Here is a 16,248-nt window from a genome sequence, read left to right on the forward strand (position 1 = left end):
TTAAGCAAACTTTGGACAAGAAATATTTTGTATATTTTAAGTGGATAAGTAAGAAATCGAAATTAGCTGAGGGTTCTTTTGCTGGTGGTAAAAGTCCCATGTCCTGTAATTTCTATAAAGTTTCTTTTACATTGCAAACTGCATTGCCGTGGGTCGTGGACGTGGCTAACGGTTCGGCCCTTCGATCGTACCCTCTTTTCTATGAGCTGTCAAACTGAAAAACGCCATAAATTTTGTACGACAAGCGTTCGGCGACAACAATGGACTCCGTCGAGGTCTGTGGCCTTGGTATGGGGGTTGGCATCAACAAAGAGAGAAAAATTCGCACATGCACCAAAAACTGTTCACATATGTTACAAGAATACCATCCACCCCCCTTCTCGGGGGTGGTAAAAGTGCAATTGAAACTGAAACTGAAGCTGAAACTGATATCGACCCGTCTAGTATGTTTGATTCTGTTAGACCTAAGCGGATCAGAAAGTCGTGTAAACAATCGAAAGACGCAAAAAGTGGGCAAAGGCGAGGCGAGGCGAGAAGTTTGCCAGTCAATTTGCTTAGTTACTTAAGAGCGGCTTAGGTCGGTCAACTTGCCAGAGCTAAGCAAATAAAGAGTCCTTGGAGAGTGAGATAGAGCAGAAAACGCTGGACAAAGCAAACACGCGTCTCCCGTTCAAGGAGCACGCGCAATTGCATAAACGTAATGTTATCCTTTCGCAGCCTGGGCCTTTTACCAATTTCCAAGAACCACCAAGAAGAGCTGAAAAAATCCAGAGAAATTTTTGTCGAAAATCTAAGGACTCTATGTATGTATGTATATACCTACAATAAACTCCGGGGAAAAAGCCCTTTTGTGCAAACGTTTGCAGCTAGTTTTTCTTTTTATGTCTTTATGATTATTGCAATTAGAGAGAGAAATGGAAAACGCAAAAATTTCGTTAGGTGTCCTGCTCGTTCGCACCTTAATTACAGGACGTGGGAGGTAGACATACGCTCGTCTCAAGGTGACAGCACGATCTCAGGGGAAATGCTAGACGGATAAGTTTGCTGCAGTTTCGCGATGATAATGGGCGCGATGGGTAGGTAATGAGCAGGACACAGCAGGTAGGCCTCAATACGGATAACTTTTTGTGCGGATAACTTTCTGCATTTCCCCTGCACTACCCCTGCAAGCCATAAATCCTTGAAGCGAGGTCAGAGCGACTGAACAGGAGGGGTAGTTGCCTTGGGCCCAGCATGTGTCAAAGTGTCATACGCAGGGATATTTATGCGCTATGACGAGCACTGAGCGGAGAGGAGCGTGTGCCGTTGTCGCAGTTTTCCTATATTAGGCCAGGATCTGAACAGAGAGTAGCTCATTCGCAATCGCAGCAGCAAAGCGCACACATCACAGCACAGAACACAGAGAAATGGCAGCCAGTCACAGTCATTACTATACAGCAGCCGATAGCATGTACAACATGTATCATCATCATCACCATCTAGCTGCACCCACATCTACATCCACATACTATGATAACTATCAGAACTATCAATCAAACACAGGTAGTGCCTCCAGTTGGCAATCGGCCAGCTATCAGCAAAGCTATTCCAACTCGTATACAAACCAGGAACAGTTCACGGACAACTGCTACTACTCCGGATATAGCCCGGAACAAATGCCAGTGTATCAACAGCAAGAAGTCCCATCCGTACCAGAAGCAACACCACTAGAATCTCTAGCTCTACCTCCTCCATCGCCTCCCAAGTCTCTAAAGCGTAAGGCAGAAGAAACTATCACCAAGGACACAGCAGCTGCAGTCATTGCCGCTGTTGAAGAACGTCCCAGCACATTGCGTGCCCTTCTGACCAATCCCGTCAAGAAATTGAAGTACACTCCCGACTACTTCTATACCACGTTCGAGAGTGTCAAGAAGGCAGCTGTCTCTACAAAAATTACATCAAGTCCTGCGCCCAGCTATGAACCAGATTATGTAGCCGCTCCAACACCTACAGCCAGCGAAGATGTCGACTATCTGGATGTCTACTCGCCCAAGACCAGCAAAAATGGCACACCCCCGCCAAGTACCACACCCGCCACGCCCACATCTCTGGTCGAAGGGATCTCAACGCCACCCCAATCCCCGAAAGAAAAGAATCAGGAACAAATCAATCATCGAATTGTGACAGCCAACGATTTCGATTGGTCGCACATCGAAGAGAGCCAAATATTAGGTAAGCATCGACAACATGGCAAAACCTCCCCCTTAAAGAGGAAAACAAAAAATCAAAGACCCAATACTAAACAATATTCTCTTCTTTTCTCTTATTTTTACTATAGATTCGAAAGATTCAAAACGCACACGTCAGACCTACACACGCTATCAAACATTGGAGCTGGAGAAGGAGTTCCATTTCAATCGCTATATCACACGACGTCGTCGCATTGACATTGCCCACGCTCTGAGCCTAACTGAACGCCAGATAAAGATTTGGTTCCAAAATCGTCGCATGAAGTCGAAAAAGGATCGCACCCTGGAAGCTTCACCCGAGCATTGCCCAGCGGCCTATAATCTAACAGTACCACAGCCCACGATTTCCTACCAGCAACAGCAACAGCAGTCACATCACCATCACCACCAGCAACTCCAGCACCACAGTGCATATCCCACGTACTTGGCCAATGCCCAAACCAGCGGCTATGATTACCCGCAGCAGCAGACGTATGAGGCCCAGTACACACCGCAATACCATCAACAGTCTCAGTGCACTTACCAGCAGGAACTAACCACCTCCAATCAGTCGCTGTATAATCTACCATTGCCCTAAGAACTCAAGAGCCTAAATTTAACAAGACGGGCAAAAACCAAGAGAAACCCCGCACATTTTCTCTCGACCATTTGCCGGTGACACGCAAATGGCAAACGAGCGAGAAAATATCGAGGAAGCGAAACGAAGCTGCGCTCACGCAGGCACACAAAACTCCCTACGGTGCTTAGGAAAATTGTGTGCTTGTGCGCTAAGAAGTATTTCTTCGACTTCGTACTGAAGACTGAGACTGAGACTCAGGCTGAGGCTCCTTGCCGAGCACTCTAAGCGAACCCAGTGGCTGGCCCATGATGGGTTTTCGATTATCTGCGGTTGGGAAAAATAAGCAAAGACACAAAATATTTGGAGACTGAAAAACTTATATAGAATTGAAAATGTAAAAATGTATAAACACTTAGATAGTATTATTTAGTTATCTACTTCTAATATAAATATTTATTTATGAAATACATATATAAAAAATTAAGCAATATTTAAAAGAACTTGATAAATGATCTATTTATTGAAAAAAAACAAAAAACTTGGGCCAGCAACCACCGAAAAACTAATTCTTAAAACCGAAAATCAAATAGTCGCAAATTCGAGCAGCTGCAGTTTCCCCCTCTCCCTTTTTCCAAGAGATTTTTCCTCAAAATTCTACTCTTTTCGTCACATTTTTGGTCGAAATATCTACCACCATTAGATCAGATCGATTCAGTTTAGATCCCAAAAAGCAGCAGCAGCCCTTCCTCTGTTTGCTCAATCTATTCAAGTAAGACATTGATTGGTCATTTTTCATTCGTCCCTCTCCTCCCCATGACAGTTATCGGTACCATGTGCAGAATTAGACATAGAGCCAGTCGCTGTTACTTTAGGTTAGATTTGCTGTGGGTTTTTGGCTGCCAAGCATCATTTATACGACTCATTAGATAAGAGTGGAACAACAACTGTGGGGTAGGTCAATTGTTAGCTGCATTCAAACGCTAAAGACAATTACGAATCCATGCTTTAGATATCCAGCATATTGTTTTAGCAAGTCAACGATTCTACATATTTTCTATAAGTTCATATTTTATAAGTATTAACACAATTATTAACTTTAGTCAGAAGTGTCCATACAACCACTGTCATATAACGAGCAAAGAAAGTGCTAACAAGTATAGTATTTAGACATCCAATTTATTATGACATCCAAAGTGTGAAAATTATAAAAATAGATAATAGATTATTTATAAAAATTAAAAGTTTTGTTCATATTTTAAACTTCTTTTAAAATCTCATAAAATTTTATAAAACGAAATAATTCTAAAATATAGTTGTTGTAGCTTAGTAGTTGTAGTTTCCATAAGGAACAATAAGAAATACTAATTCAAAATTGTAGATGTCAGCTTATATTACTTTGGGCATTTGAGATTTACTACTTTACAACTAAAAAAATAATGAATCTTCTACAATTTAAAAAAAGAACCGTCCACAATTAACCAAATTTGTGTCTTATTTCGGCAGATAACTAAATAATATAATAATATGAACACGTTGCAAAAAAATTATAAATTACCACTAATCAAGTTTATATATTTACACATTTATACTATAAGTTAGCAAATAAAAAAAGATGTATATATGTATATGTACAATTTCCAAGAAACCATTTATAACTATACAAAAGTCAAATGGAACAAAAGTTACTTGAAAAAAACAACGAATTTAGTCATTCTCTAGTTCTTTGGAAAGAGTTGCCTATACCTAACCCTATAGCTAAGATTAGGCAAACTTGCATTTCTAAAAAAAAGGAGGGAAAAAACTAAAAGGATTCCTTTTTATGACCTTTCTGCGAGTCAACTATATGCCATTACTAAAATTTTACAATCTCTGAGTGTGTAGTAAAATTAAGAAAAAGAAAAACTGAAAATTTACGTGTAAATGACGAAAGAGTTACGTTAACTCTTCCAACGTCCTTCGACGAATTTGAAGCCTTTTTTATTCGCATTCCATTTTTGTTTTTATTGAAAACCCTAAGGTCGTCGCTTCAGCTCATACCAATGACCAGGATTCGCAGAAGAAGTCATTGTGGGCGTTTACAAAGAGAATTTCGCTATGCGGCAGTCAAGGCTGCAAAGTCAATCCTTTAGCGTAATCCTTTAAATAGCCAAAATAAGGCCCGCCTTTTGTCAAAACAAATTGTGCAGAACTTTAACTCTCTCTTTCTCTCTTCTCGTAAATCTGGTTGCCTGTTTCGCTCCTTGCCAACAGCAACTTCAGCTCGAAATTCGCATTTGCAAATAGGCGTTCTATTGTGTACACTTTAGTCCTTAATCCTTAGGTACCTGCCACCTCCTACTCTTTCGCATACCCAAACTCCTTCTATTTCTAGGGTCATAACGATCGTAAACCTTATCCTTTCGCCAACATGCCGACAAACCGATCTGCACTCGTCTGGCCGACGAAGGAGTTACAAAGTCATAAAAACAAAACACCTTTGTCTCGGCTGCATTGTCGGTTGGCGAATTATCCTTTTCTGCAATGCTGCCGTATCCTTAATCCGCACCATGTTTACAGCCTCTCCGCCTACTACCATCACAGAATAGAGTAGTACAGAACGAGAATTCGCAAATGACCATAAGGCAAGTCGCCATTAGGCTAAAGTGTAAAGGAAATACATATACATAAACGAGATGGAAGTCCTTTAACTGGAAAAGGATTAAATTAAATTATCCTTATGTTAAAGATAAACATACACATCCAGAAAGGATGTCAACAACTTTTTTTAAATTAACTTTTCGGGAGGATTGACAAGGATCGAGATGCAACGTTAAATTGTTTCAAATTCGATATCAGTCGAAATCATTTGTCCTTATCAAAATTGTCTATCTTTGTATGACTAAATCAGATTGAGATAGAAGATTGTTGATTACAAGAATATAATTTAATTTCATTGATTATTTTAAACTTTCACTTACAATTTCTCATTTTATTTCAAATTTCTTTTACTTTATGATTTTTCTACAACAAATTCTAATTTAGAAGGCATTGGGTTATCTTCAGACAGAAATATCGCAAATAAAGTTTCACACCTAAAAAAATTAATTCAGATTCCTATTATTAAATATATAATATATATATTATTAAATGCATGTATAGTTCTAAAAGGTTTAGTATAAATTCTTTAAAAATATGTCAATTTCAAATAAAAACTAACTTATTCATAGTTATTATATTTATTCTATGTTTTTATTTTGAACTTGAAATATTTTAATAATAAATGTTAAAGATAATCTCTTAATAATATTTTAGCATGTGCTACAATTATAAACTTTGGCCTAAGTAAAGGTCATGGTAGGGTCTTTTTTCTGTTGTGATTACCACTTTCGGTGATAAATTTATGACTCTCACTCGGCAATTAATTGTGACCCAAAATTAAGAATTTTCGCTGGACATGTACCACAGCGGAGCCTGAGAATGGCAAGGCCTGGCCCAGAGTGAGTTATGGACCAGTTAGTGGTCCACAAATGTCGCTTTAAATACTTCATTGGGCATGCATAAATTGTGTTTTTCATTTCAGTTTACAAGTCCCCCGGCCCAGAGAAGATGAAATCAGCGCCAACTAAAAAAACACAACAAATAAAAAACCTGGACCGAATCTTCATCGACGGCGGCTAGATCAGTGTGATCCACAGAGAGAAAAAAAAAACATAAATATGTTAATGCCGTCCACCGTCTGCCGCCTGGGTCTGCGCCTGCGCCACCGACAATCGCCACCGTGTGTCCGTCCGGAATTTATGAGTTCACCAAATGCTTTATGGCGTGTCGTTTTGACTAATTTATCTGCAAAAGGCGCTGTAGACTTGGCCACCAAATTTATTGTTAATTTATGATTAAGCTGATTATATTCGAATAGTTTTTTTTCTTCTTCGGTTTCTTGTGGGTTTTCTACCTCTCTTTTCGCTCAAATTCTGAGGATCAGCATAAAGGAGAGGTCAAGCTATTTCAGGTAATGGGATTCACTTTTGCAAATTTAGTTTGTTGCTTTGATTTTCGAGTTATTATTTTGAAAATATAATTTTTAAAATCATTTAATGCTGTTTCAATTTTAATCTGGGAATTTTTATCAAAAATCAAAAAATAATATACATACATGTAAAAGCAAAATACAGCATACAGCAAAATTTCTTACCTTTGAATGCCATGAATAGACACTATTTTTAATTTGTTATGGAGGTTTTCCCCCATTTTCACATAATCAACAAAGAATAATTATGAACTTCGCTTTGTTACTAATTTGGATTATATAGGTTAAGCCTTAAATGTAAAATGTATAAACCAAATACCTATATATAATATAAAATAACCATTTTGTTCCATAAACCGAAATCGAAAGAAGTTTATGCAATGCCCATGCAGAATATATTTTCTTAAGTTACCAATTTTAGCATAAAACGATTTTTTCCCATAATATATTAGTTATTGCAATTAAATTTGGGACTCTAATATTTGCTTTTAATATCTATTAATGTATAAAATTTTAAGCAAATTGGTTAAAAAATAGACAAGTTATGAGCATTAACATTTTTCACTAGGTCGACCAAAAGGGTTTAGTTGGTGCTATAGTCCTTGCAAAAGTGAGCGGGACTTTTATTTGTCATTTCAACAACAATTCAACAACAATTGAACCTATAAACATTAAATACAGTAGAAACCGATTATAACGACTCCGCTTATGACGACCGTCCGAGTATAATGACTAAAGTTCAATGAGTGATTGGTTGGTCCCAATACAAACTTAGTTAGTGAGTACGTCTTCCGGATATGACGACAAAAATCGTCGGTCCCTTGAGCGTCGTTATAAGCGGATTCCACTGTAGTTGCTTTACTTTGTGCATGGTATATCGAAGTCGTAGAGTTAGCCTAAGGCCCTATTTGAATCAGTATACTTAAATTTATATTAGGAAATTGCCTTAAATATTTATGCACTTATTTTTCCCCTTCCATTAAAACATTTCTAATTTATTGCAAATATTATTTGCATTCCTTGTTATCATATCTCATGACTAAATCTTTTTTTGCCATTAAAAATTATTTTTCTTTCGTTTTTAGAGGGTTTATTTTTGGCGCTCATCCCGCGTCACATGCAATTTACGAAAAATAACTAACATTTTGACCCGAGCTGTCGGTTATTAAAAGTCATAATTGAATTTCTTGTTAAACAGTTGTTTGTGTTTCATAAAAGATGTGGCTCGAACATGCAAAATAACCAAACCAAAGAAGAAACAGAAAGAAAACACATTTCAAGGAGGCGCTGAAAATTTCGAAAGTATGAAAAAAGCAATTAAAACTGAAATAATGAATTCTTTTCTTTTGCCATGCCATGTTTTTCGAGGTTGGAGGTTGCTGATGAAGTTGCTGACTCGAAGCTAAACTTGGAGTTGAGGCAAAAGGGAATCGGCATCGACACGGGGTTCGTCTTGGGCTGATTAGCATGAGGCGTAACAGTTTTTAATTGCAGCAATATGCAAGAGGAAAAACCATGGAGCACAAATAAAAATGATGGGACAGACAAAACACTTATCTTGCCATCAGAAAGTTGAAAAAGTTTCTTTTTTTGGGGAGTCGGGGTTGGTTTTTTTTATTAATAACAAACATAAAAGTTTTTGGTGCACAAATGCAAACATTTAAAATAAGAAAAAAAATTATGAAAGTTTGTGGTTTGGAGCTTCTAAACATTTTACTATGCTGATTTCCTTGAACTCAAGATTTCTACAAAATCAACTTTCCTTTATAATCGCAGCTCAAATTGAAGTCCTTCAAGTTTATCCGTATGCGCCTGACCATGATATATCGTGGCATGAAAGCAATTCCTAGTCCAACAATAAGAATCACACTAAATAGTATAGTTATTATGGCCCACATCGGATCCATCCAAAGTGATTGACTGAATGAAGCAGTTGAGTTCCGAAAATCGTTGTACCAAAATAGGATACAGATTGCAATACCAATGCCCATTAGTCCACACAGAATCCGCCAGCGTAATGTTTGATTGCTATACGATGAAAGCAATTCCATTTGACGTCTCTCAAATGATCTTAGATCATCCCCTCCTGGAATGCCGTCCATTGTGAATAAAATGCACTGACTTTTTTTTAATGCTCAAACAAAAAGCTAATAGAATTGTGAATTCTTTCTTTCTAGTTGATATTTGACAAAGATTGCAAAGGCCTTGTCTTGGAATTAGTTTAAATGAATGACTAAGAACATATATAATATTAAAACAACTTTACTTCATTTTTAATAAATAAGGTACATTAAGAAAATTACATGAACTGAAGCTATAATTCAAATATTTAAGTAAAATTCATAATCCAGCAATAAGGATGTTCTATTAGAGTCGAAATTACAAATAGTTCAGATATAAAAGGATATCTTGTCGTCGTTCTGCTACCCTTCAAGAGATAGAAGTTCCTTATCTTAACCATTTTCTTAGAGAGTTCCAACTTGTGTGTTTCCCCTTTTAAAGGATTTTCAAAAATATATATATAAAGGGTATACAAAGTTTTCAATTGCCATCGAAAAATGAAAATTTTCAAAATTTGATTTGACCCATTTTCGATATGCCTAGGTGTGTTTCTGTCTGTTTCTTGGGTCATTAATTTTGGATCATGCTCCAAATATGTGTCAGACAGTCAGTCAGTCAGTCAGAAATTCCATTTACAAACTCGCACACACACACACACACACACACGCATTTCAGCTTGAAGGCCTTTCCGGGTTAGACATATTCAAATTAGGCAAAAAAGGCGCCACCACCGTCAGCCCATTCTCCACTCCATTCGCAACCTCATCCCCAAACTTTGCCATGTCAAAATGAAACCCCAAACACAAGTTGAACAGGGTCGATTTTGTTTCTTTTTTTTTTGTGTTTTTGGCTGCACATGTGCCAAAATGTGTGTGTGTGTGTGTGTGTGTGTATGTATAGCGGAATTTTCTAATTTATTTATTTTCATTTTCAGTTTTCGTTTGGCAAATGTTTTCAAGGCTCTTTCTCTCACGTTTTCAAGTTCGACGAATTGCCTTAATGGTAATTCATGCGTTGTCGAATTATTGATTTTTCTTCGACAAAACTTTTCGACTCGACTTGACAGAAGAATTGGCAGCCAACAATTTTGACATGAATGAGACGATTAATGGCCAAGGTCGACAGCTCAATGGATTTTCACCGAGAGTTAATGAGGATAAGCATACAACTTTAAGGACTTAAAGGAATGCACCTCTAACGGACAAAATGTGAACTAATCGATAAGAGAATACGCCATCGATCCAATTGGACAATGCAATGAATGCATCTCATTGTAATACCAATTTGACTTTGTGATTGGGACATGAACCCAATTGGTTTGCCTGCAACTAATGTTGCAGCAACAATGTTGCCAGGATAAAGGAACAGAGTAGAATATAAATAAAATGTCCCTTTGTTGTAATAAATTCCCTGCTTATGGCACATCAATTTATAGGACTTTTCATAGACTCGTGGAAATTTACGTAGCCAAGAAAAATAACTAATTGTAAGTGGGAGGAAGATATGAAAATTGTACTTAACAAAATACATAAGAATTTTTCAAAAAAATAAAAATATTCAACATAATAATAGTTTCATATCATAAAGTTTCAACAATATTTATGTTATCCTAGAAAGGAATTGAACCTATTTTTGGTCTAAAGTTAATGGAATTAGCAGCTTATTTAATTAAATTAACCTAATCAAGCATTAAATATGTATAAATTGAAAACTCAATTGTGTATAATCGATATTTCAGTATGACGATAGAAACTGGAACTAACAAGTTTGCGAATCTTTTTAAAATCAATAATGGGTTTAGATTTTAAAGAGAGTTTTCTAGGATTTGCACAGAAAACTCTTTCTAACTCGTAGTTTGACCTTGTCGCTGATTGTTAACCTGTTTTTGCACTCAAATATATTCACATCTAACCGTAACTAAAGGAAAATCTGCAAATTGTTAAACTCTTAACTCTCGCCCATTGTCTTGCGGTGGCCTTGAATGGGGTGAATGTGAACTGAACTAATTAAAGGACGGCCGCCGATTAGCACATGCCGAGTTGTCCTGCATACAAGTGAATGCCAATGGTCGCATTATTCACACGCAAAAGTATATAGGATGGTATGGCAAAAAGGATATTCCAGTTATACAGTTGGCGGCGCGCCGCAGGACGATAATGAACACAAATGAGCCAAAGCGAAAGGAGTTTTTGCCAATATGTATGTATGTATGTGTTCTAGAGAGACAAGAGATTTTTGCAAAAAGATGCCAAATTGCAAAACATGTTGAACAATGGCAAAAAGCAAAAAGGACGACCTTGATGAAATTTTAAAAAGGAATAGAAAGAGAGATAGGGAGGGAGAGAGAGAGAAAATACAGAACAAGACAACAACAACAAAAAAGGACAAGCACAGTCGTCTTGAAACATTTCTAGTTTCTGTTGTTGCAATCTGATTGATTGCTGTCAGTAGAAGAGAAGACGGGAAGGGATCCTGCTGAAGGCAGCTGCCAGCCAGCCAGCCAGGCAGGCCTCAAGGGCAGCCATTTTAAATTTGCGTTGCAGTAAGAATTTAAGAATTTAAAGCAAACTCTGGCGTTCTAATCATAATAAAGTAAGACAACAAAAAAAAAAACAGAGAAAGAAAGAAGAAAAAACGAACTTTCGCCGCCTGGCATTGTCCTGGCCAATTAATCATCAGCAAATAAGTACGCAGCTTGCGGCAATAAGGACATGCGCAACATGTCCTTACCACTCGAAACCCCCACCCCCACCCATACCAATTCACTCCCCAGCCACCACCCCACCGATGCCAACACATGCAGCAGCTGTGGCCAAAGCGAGAGCAATATACAGCTTGAAGCTTTTTTTTCTGGGACGAACCCAGAAGAGAACAGAAAAAAAGGACCAAAAAGTGTGGAGAAAAAAATTTATATATAAAAGCTTCGTTATCTGGCTTGTACCTAGTTTATATACAAACATAAATAAAATACTCTGTGCGGGAAACAAAAAAAAAATATAATCAAAATGGCGTTTACATTCTGAAATGAAAATATAATATCCATATTTCTAAATAAAAGCAAAATCACAATGCCAACTCAAATATTTGATTTCTTTAAGTAGAAAAATCTAACAGAGTTAAATATATACACAACCTTAACTTAAGAATCAATAATTAAAATATGTAAAATATGAGGACTATAAATTACATAAAAATAAAATAGTTGTTTTTTTGGAGTCATAAAATCATCAAATTTTACAGATATTTGCATAAAATTCCTTAGTCCGATTATTCTAAAGTTTATCTGCTTATTACTTACATATTTAGATATCTGTTTAATTGTTTATAATGATTCTCAAATAAGTTATATATTAATAAATAAGGCAAGTAAAGCAATAATAGGTACATTTAGTCAATTTGTTTAGAGTTTGTCCTGGGAAGAAGTATTAATATATTATATAGTTTACAATTAGATTCCATTTATGTATTTTTAAAGTTGTTTTAGATTATCATTAATAGTAAATTATATACATCTGGTAAGATTAATTGAGTTACTAGTGCTTTTGCATTTAAATAGTAACAGAAAATTTTGGTTCTCTCTAAATGTACTTAAAAGAATTGTATAATAATTATTTTCGTCTAAACAAAAACGCATTATTTTTTAAACAACATAAATGAAAATTAATTCTCCATTTTCCATTGAAAAATATTGTTTTTTTCCTAGTTTTGGAGGCTACTTGGTTTCTGCTTAAGCTCAGCTGTTGTCGTCTCCTAATGACCTCTAACTTCCATACTTGGTTTCTATCTCTATCACTCCACTGGCACTCCATCTTAGTCTCTCTCTCACACACACACACTCTTTGGAGGGGACTCCTAATACTCCCCCTCATGAAGTTGTGTCGCCATCTTGTCTTTGTAGCTAAGTAGCTCATTCTCTGACAGCTGAGCAACGTTTGTCATAATCAAATGTGAATGGACTGACACTGACATTGGAGAGACGCACTGACTCCGTGACTGACTAGGACGGCATGCGATGGGATGGGATGGGATGGCCTGGGAGGTTGAGACTGAGACTGCACATTGAAGACGATGCTGGAAAAGTTGGAAGCAACGAGAGGAAATTAATTTAAATTGTCTTCTAATGTAAATGCATCATTCAATGCATCGCCCTTAACTAAAACTCAAGTGCATACTTTTCATACTATGTGCTCTAGATGTTGTACATAATTCATTTCCGAAATCGACTTAAAGTAACTCCCAACTGATGAGAGACTGAATGTCTGTCTCTGTGTGTGTGTGTGTGTGTGTGTTAGCTAAATGGCTGAGATTTATCAACTGAGGAAACCGTCCATATGCAGGCCTCTCGACTGGGTTTTCATTTAAGAGCTTTTAAGGCCTCCAATACGGTCCCTCCTGCGTGAATAACGCAAATGGCAAAGTATTAAAGAATTGTCGTGAGTTTTGTCCGGTTCCTCCTCTCTTTAGGCCTTCTTTGTGCCTTTTGCTAAACTCTTATTCTATGACCATGTTTAATTTGAAAATTCCTTTCGTTCCTACTGGAAAAAAATGTGGAAAACAACATACTACAAACCCACTTGATTGTTTCATATTAAAAAGCAGCACCAACTCCAACAACAACAACACTCAAAACGATGATGAATAATTGCCTGCAACATGTTGGATGCTGCTGCTGCTGCTGCTGCTCCCCCTTCTGGCACCACCTCAACTGACGACTGCCCGCTGGCAACGCCAACATCAACTCCAATTACAGAAGTACACGCAGGCGTCTCTCTTATGATTCGGTTCTATACTATAGTGTTTTCTTTTTTAGTTTTTCCAATTTTTGCCTTTTTCCTTTTACATATTTAATTTGAGTTTGTTTAATGTTTAAGCACGGTATGAGGGTACAAGCAACATCAGAGAACAGGAGGACGTCTTTCATGTGTTTGTTTTCCATGTGGAAATTGAAATAGATACAAGTGTATATGAAAATTTTCATGTGGAAAATCACTCGAATCAAAATGAATTCAGTTGGTGTGAAAAGTACTTCAAATGGCCCTTCGAGGCTACAAAATTTTGTCCACATTGACTTGGGGGAAAAGTACTTGACTCAAACACAGTCCAAGATTTGAATTACTTCAGAACCCAGTAATCCTAAAAATATAACTATAATATATAACTTGAAGTTAAAGTTAAATTGGGGCATTTCGTCATTATTTTATAAGTATAAAGCAAATTTTAATTCTGGATAAATCTCTTCTGTTTTCTTTTTGAACATTTTTTTACGATCTGCTTATAAATATATGAGAAATATATTATTTGGTTAATTGTTTTGCGTTTCTTCAAAATTCAAACATTTTTAAGGACTAAATCAAAGATTGCTAACTTATATTAAGGGGAATCGTTTAGTGGAAGAATACGACTTTATAAGTCAATTCTTGATTCATAATCTTAAATATGTTTTAATATCCAACTTAATAATAAGTTAAATTATATATGTAAATGATAAATTTAATTTATTTTTAGCGCCGTTTCGAGGCTAGTTAAAATTACCAAAATTAATCAATTTCGTATTTTGTTCTTTGAGTCATTTGATCAAAAACTTTATTGGATTTTGAATTTTTAACTGATTTCAACTTCAATTCGGGACCATGGAGGAGTGTGTAGTGGAAAGTGCAAAAAAATAAATCCAGGTTTTACGCAGATTTTTGAAAAGGTGACAACTGGAAATTTTGGAGTTTATTGTTAATTTTGATTTAACTTTGCATTGTAGAAATATATTATAGTTTTAAGCATCCTTGCTAGGTCGACATCAGCTGAATGTTCGATTAACAAAACAAAACCGAAAAAAACACAACAACATAGACCTACATTGGGACAAGACTAGACTAGACTAATGAATCTCGTTTAAGTATAAAGTCACAGAGTCGATCCATTTGGGTGAAGTTTTGAATATTTCTAGGAACGTCGCTGCATGCAATTTCTTTAAATGATGAAATAAAATAACTTATGAAAGGTTTTTAAATGGATTTAATCGCTAAAAAAAAGGTTTATAATCCACAAGGAAATTTCTTTAATGAAAAAGTTTTGGAAATAATAATTCTAATTCCAAATAACTTTAACTTTTTGAACATAATTTGTCAGATTATAAAATTAAATTAATGGAAAATTTTTGGAAATAATAATTCCAGGTCAAAGTCCCCAAAATAACTTTAACTTTTCGAACTTAATTTGCCAGATTATAAAATTAGATTCCGAAACTGGAAATTTATCTATTCAAATCTTTATCTTAACCTTTTGTGTTGAACTCTTCGAGTCTTATGATTGATTAAATCTATTTTTAGACTATTTTTTCGTATCTGATTTCAAAGTGTTTTCTAATTTCTTGTTTTCTTGGGTGTGCTTACAACTTCATTTGTTGCGCTTTTGTTTCCCAATCAGCCCCAATACAAATGGCCAAAAACCCCTTGAGTTAGGTTTGAAAACTGGTAGCAAATATGAAATTGATTTTTAATTAAGGCATTTAGCCAAAAGCAAACAAACCAACCAACCAAACCGAGCAACCAACCAGCCAACCAGAAAATGATTCATCATAAGAACTTGAACTTAACATCAAACAACATCGAGAGAGAGACACATTTCATTTTCAATTCAGAGAAGAAGCAAAGTTTTTCGTTTTTTAAAGAGAACGACGAAAAAAAGTAAAAACTTTTACAACTTTTTGTTTTGTTTGAACAAATTTCGAATGCAGCGCCAATAAAAATGGAAATGAACGAAACGTTTATAAAATAATAATGCGAAATAATAATGTGACGGTGATTTAGTGAAACGGCATCACGATTGAATACAAATACAAAAGTGCGGGAAGCAGAGCTGCCCAGGACCCACACACACACACACAGGACTCGACTCTTCTTTCCACTAATCTAGGATGATTTCGGCCTAATCTGGAGCAGAAGATGGAAAAGCAGCAGCAACAACAACAACTAGTACTGATGCTGATGGGCCCAACTACCTGTTTTTCTGTTTTCCCAGCTGAGAATTGGAGCTACGTACAATATAAAAATACATATATAACTATATATACGCCAAGAGAAAAAAAAACAGAATATAAAACAACAGATATCCTCGTTCCCAGGCGCTTCGCCATAGGTCCGTCTTGGCACCCTCTTTGCACATCAACATAAATCAAAGCCAATGGGATAGCAAGTATGAGCAGGATAGCATGTTTTTCGAACATCGTCATCAGCCCTAGTGCCAGCTCGCTTTTACTCATTGGCTTATTCATTATTTTCGAAAAACTCGCAACGACGGCGCTCCACACACACACGGCGCGCACGAACACACAGACAGTCAGGCCAAAAGAAGAAGAACCCGCACTCGAAAAACCAGCACAGTGGTTTTTTGCCCTCAAA

At 36.4% G+C, this 16,248-nt stretch overlaps 1 protein-coding gene across 1 annotated transcript; it reads left to right on the forward strand.

Moving 5' to 3' along the window:
• Window positions 1-1,310: 1,310 nt before the first annotated feature.
• Window positions 1,311-3,242, forward strand: LOC6647444 (segmentation protein fushi tarazu). The gene is made up of 2 exons (XM_002070772.2): window positions 1,311-2,211; window positions 2,318-3,242. Exons 1-2 carry the CDS (start codon window positions 1,407-1,409, stop codon window positions 2,803-2,805), a joined length of 1,293 nt encoding a protein of 430 aa, XP_002070808.1. The 5' UTR covers window positions 1,311-1,406; the 3' UTR covers window positions 2,806-3,242.
• The last annotated feature ends 13,006 nt before the right edge of the window (window positions 3,243-16,248 follow it).

This window comes from Drosophila willistoni, chromosome 3R (genome assembly GCF_018902025.1).
Source record: "Drosophila willistoni isolate 14030-0811.24 chromosome 3R, UCI_dwil_1.1, whole genome shotgun sequence".
NCBI lineage: Eukaryota > Metazoa > Arthropoda > Insecta > Diptera > Drosophilidae > Drosophila > Drosophila willistoni.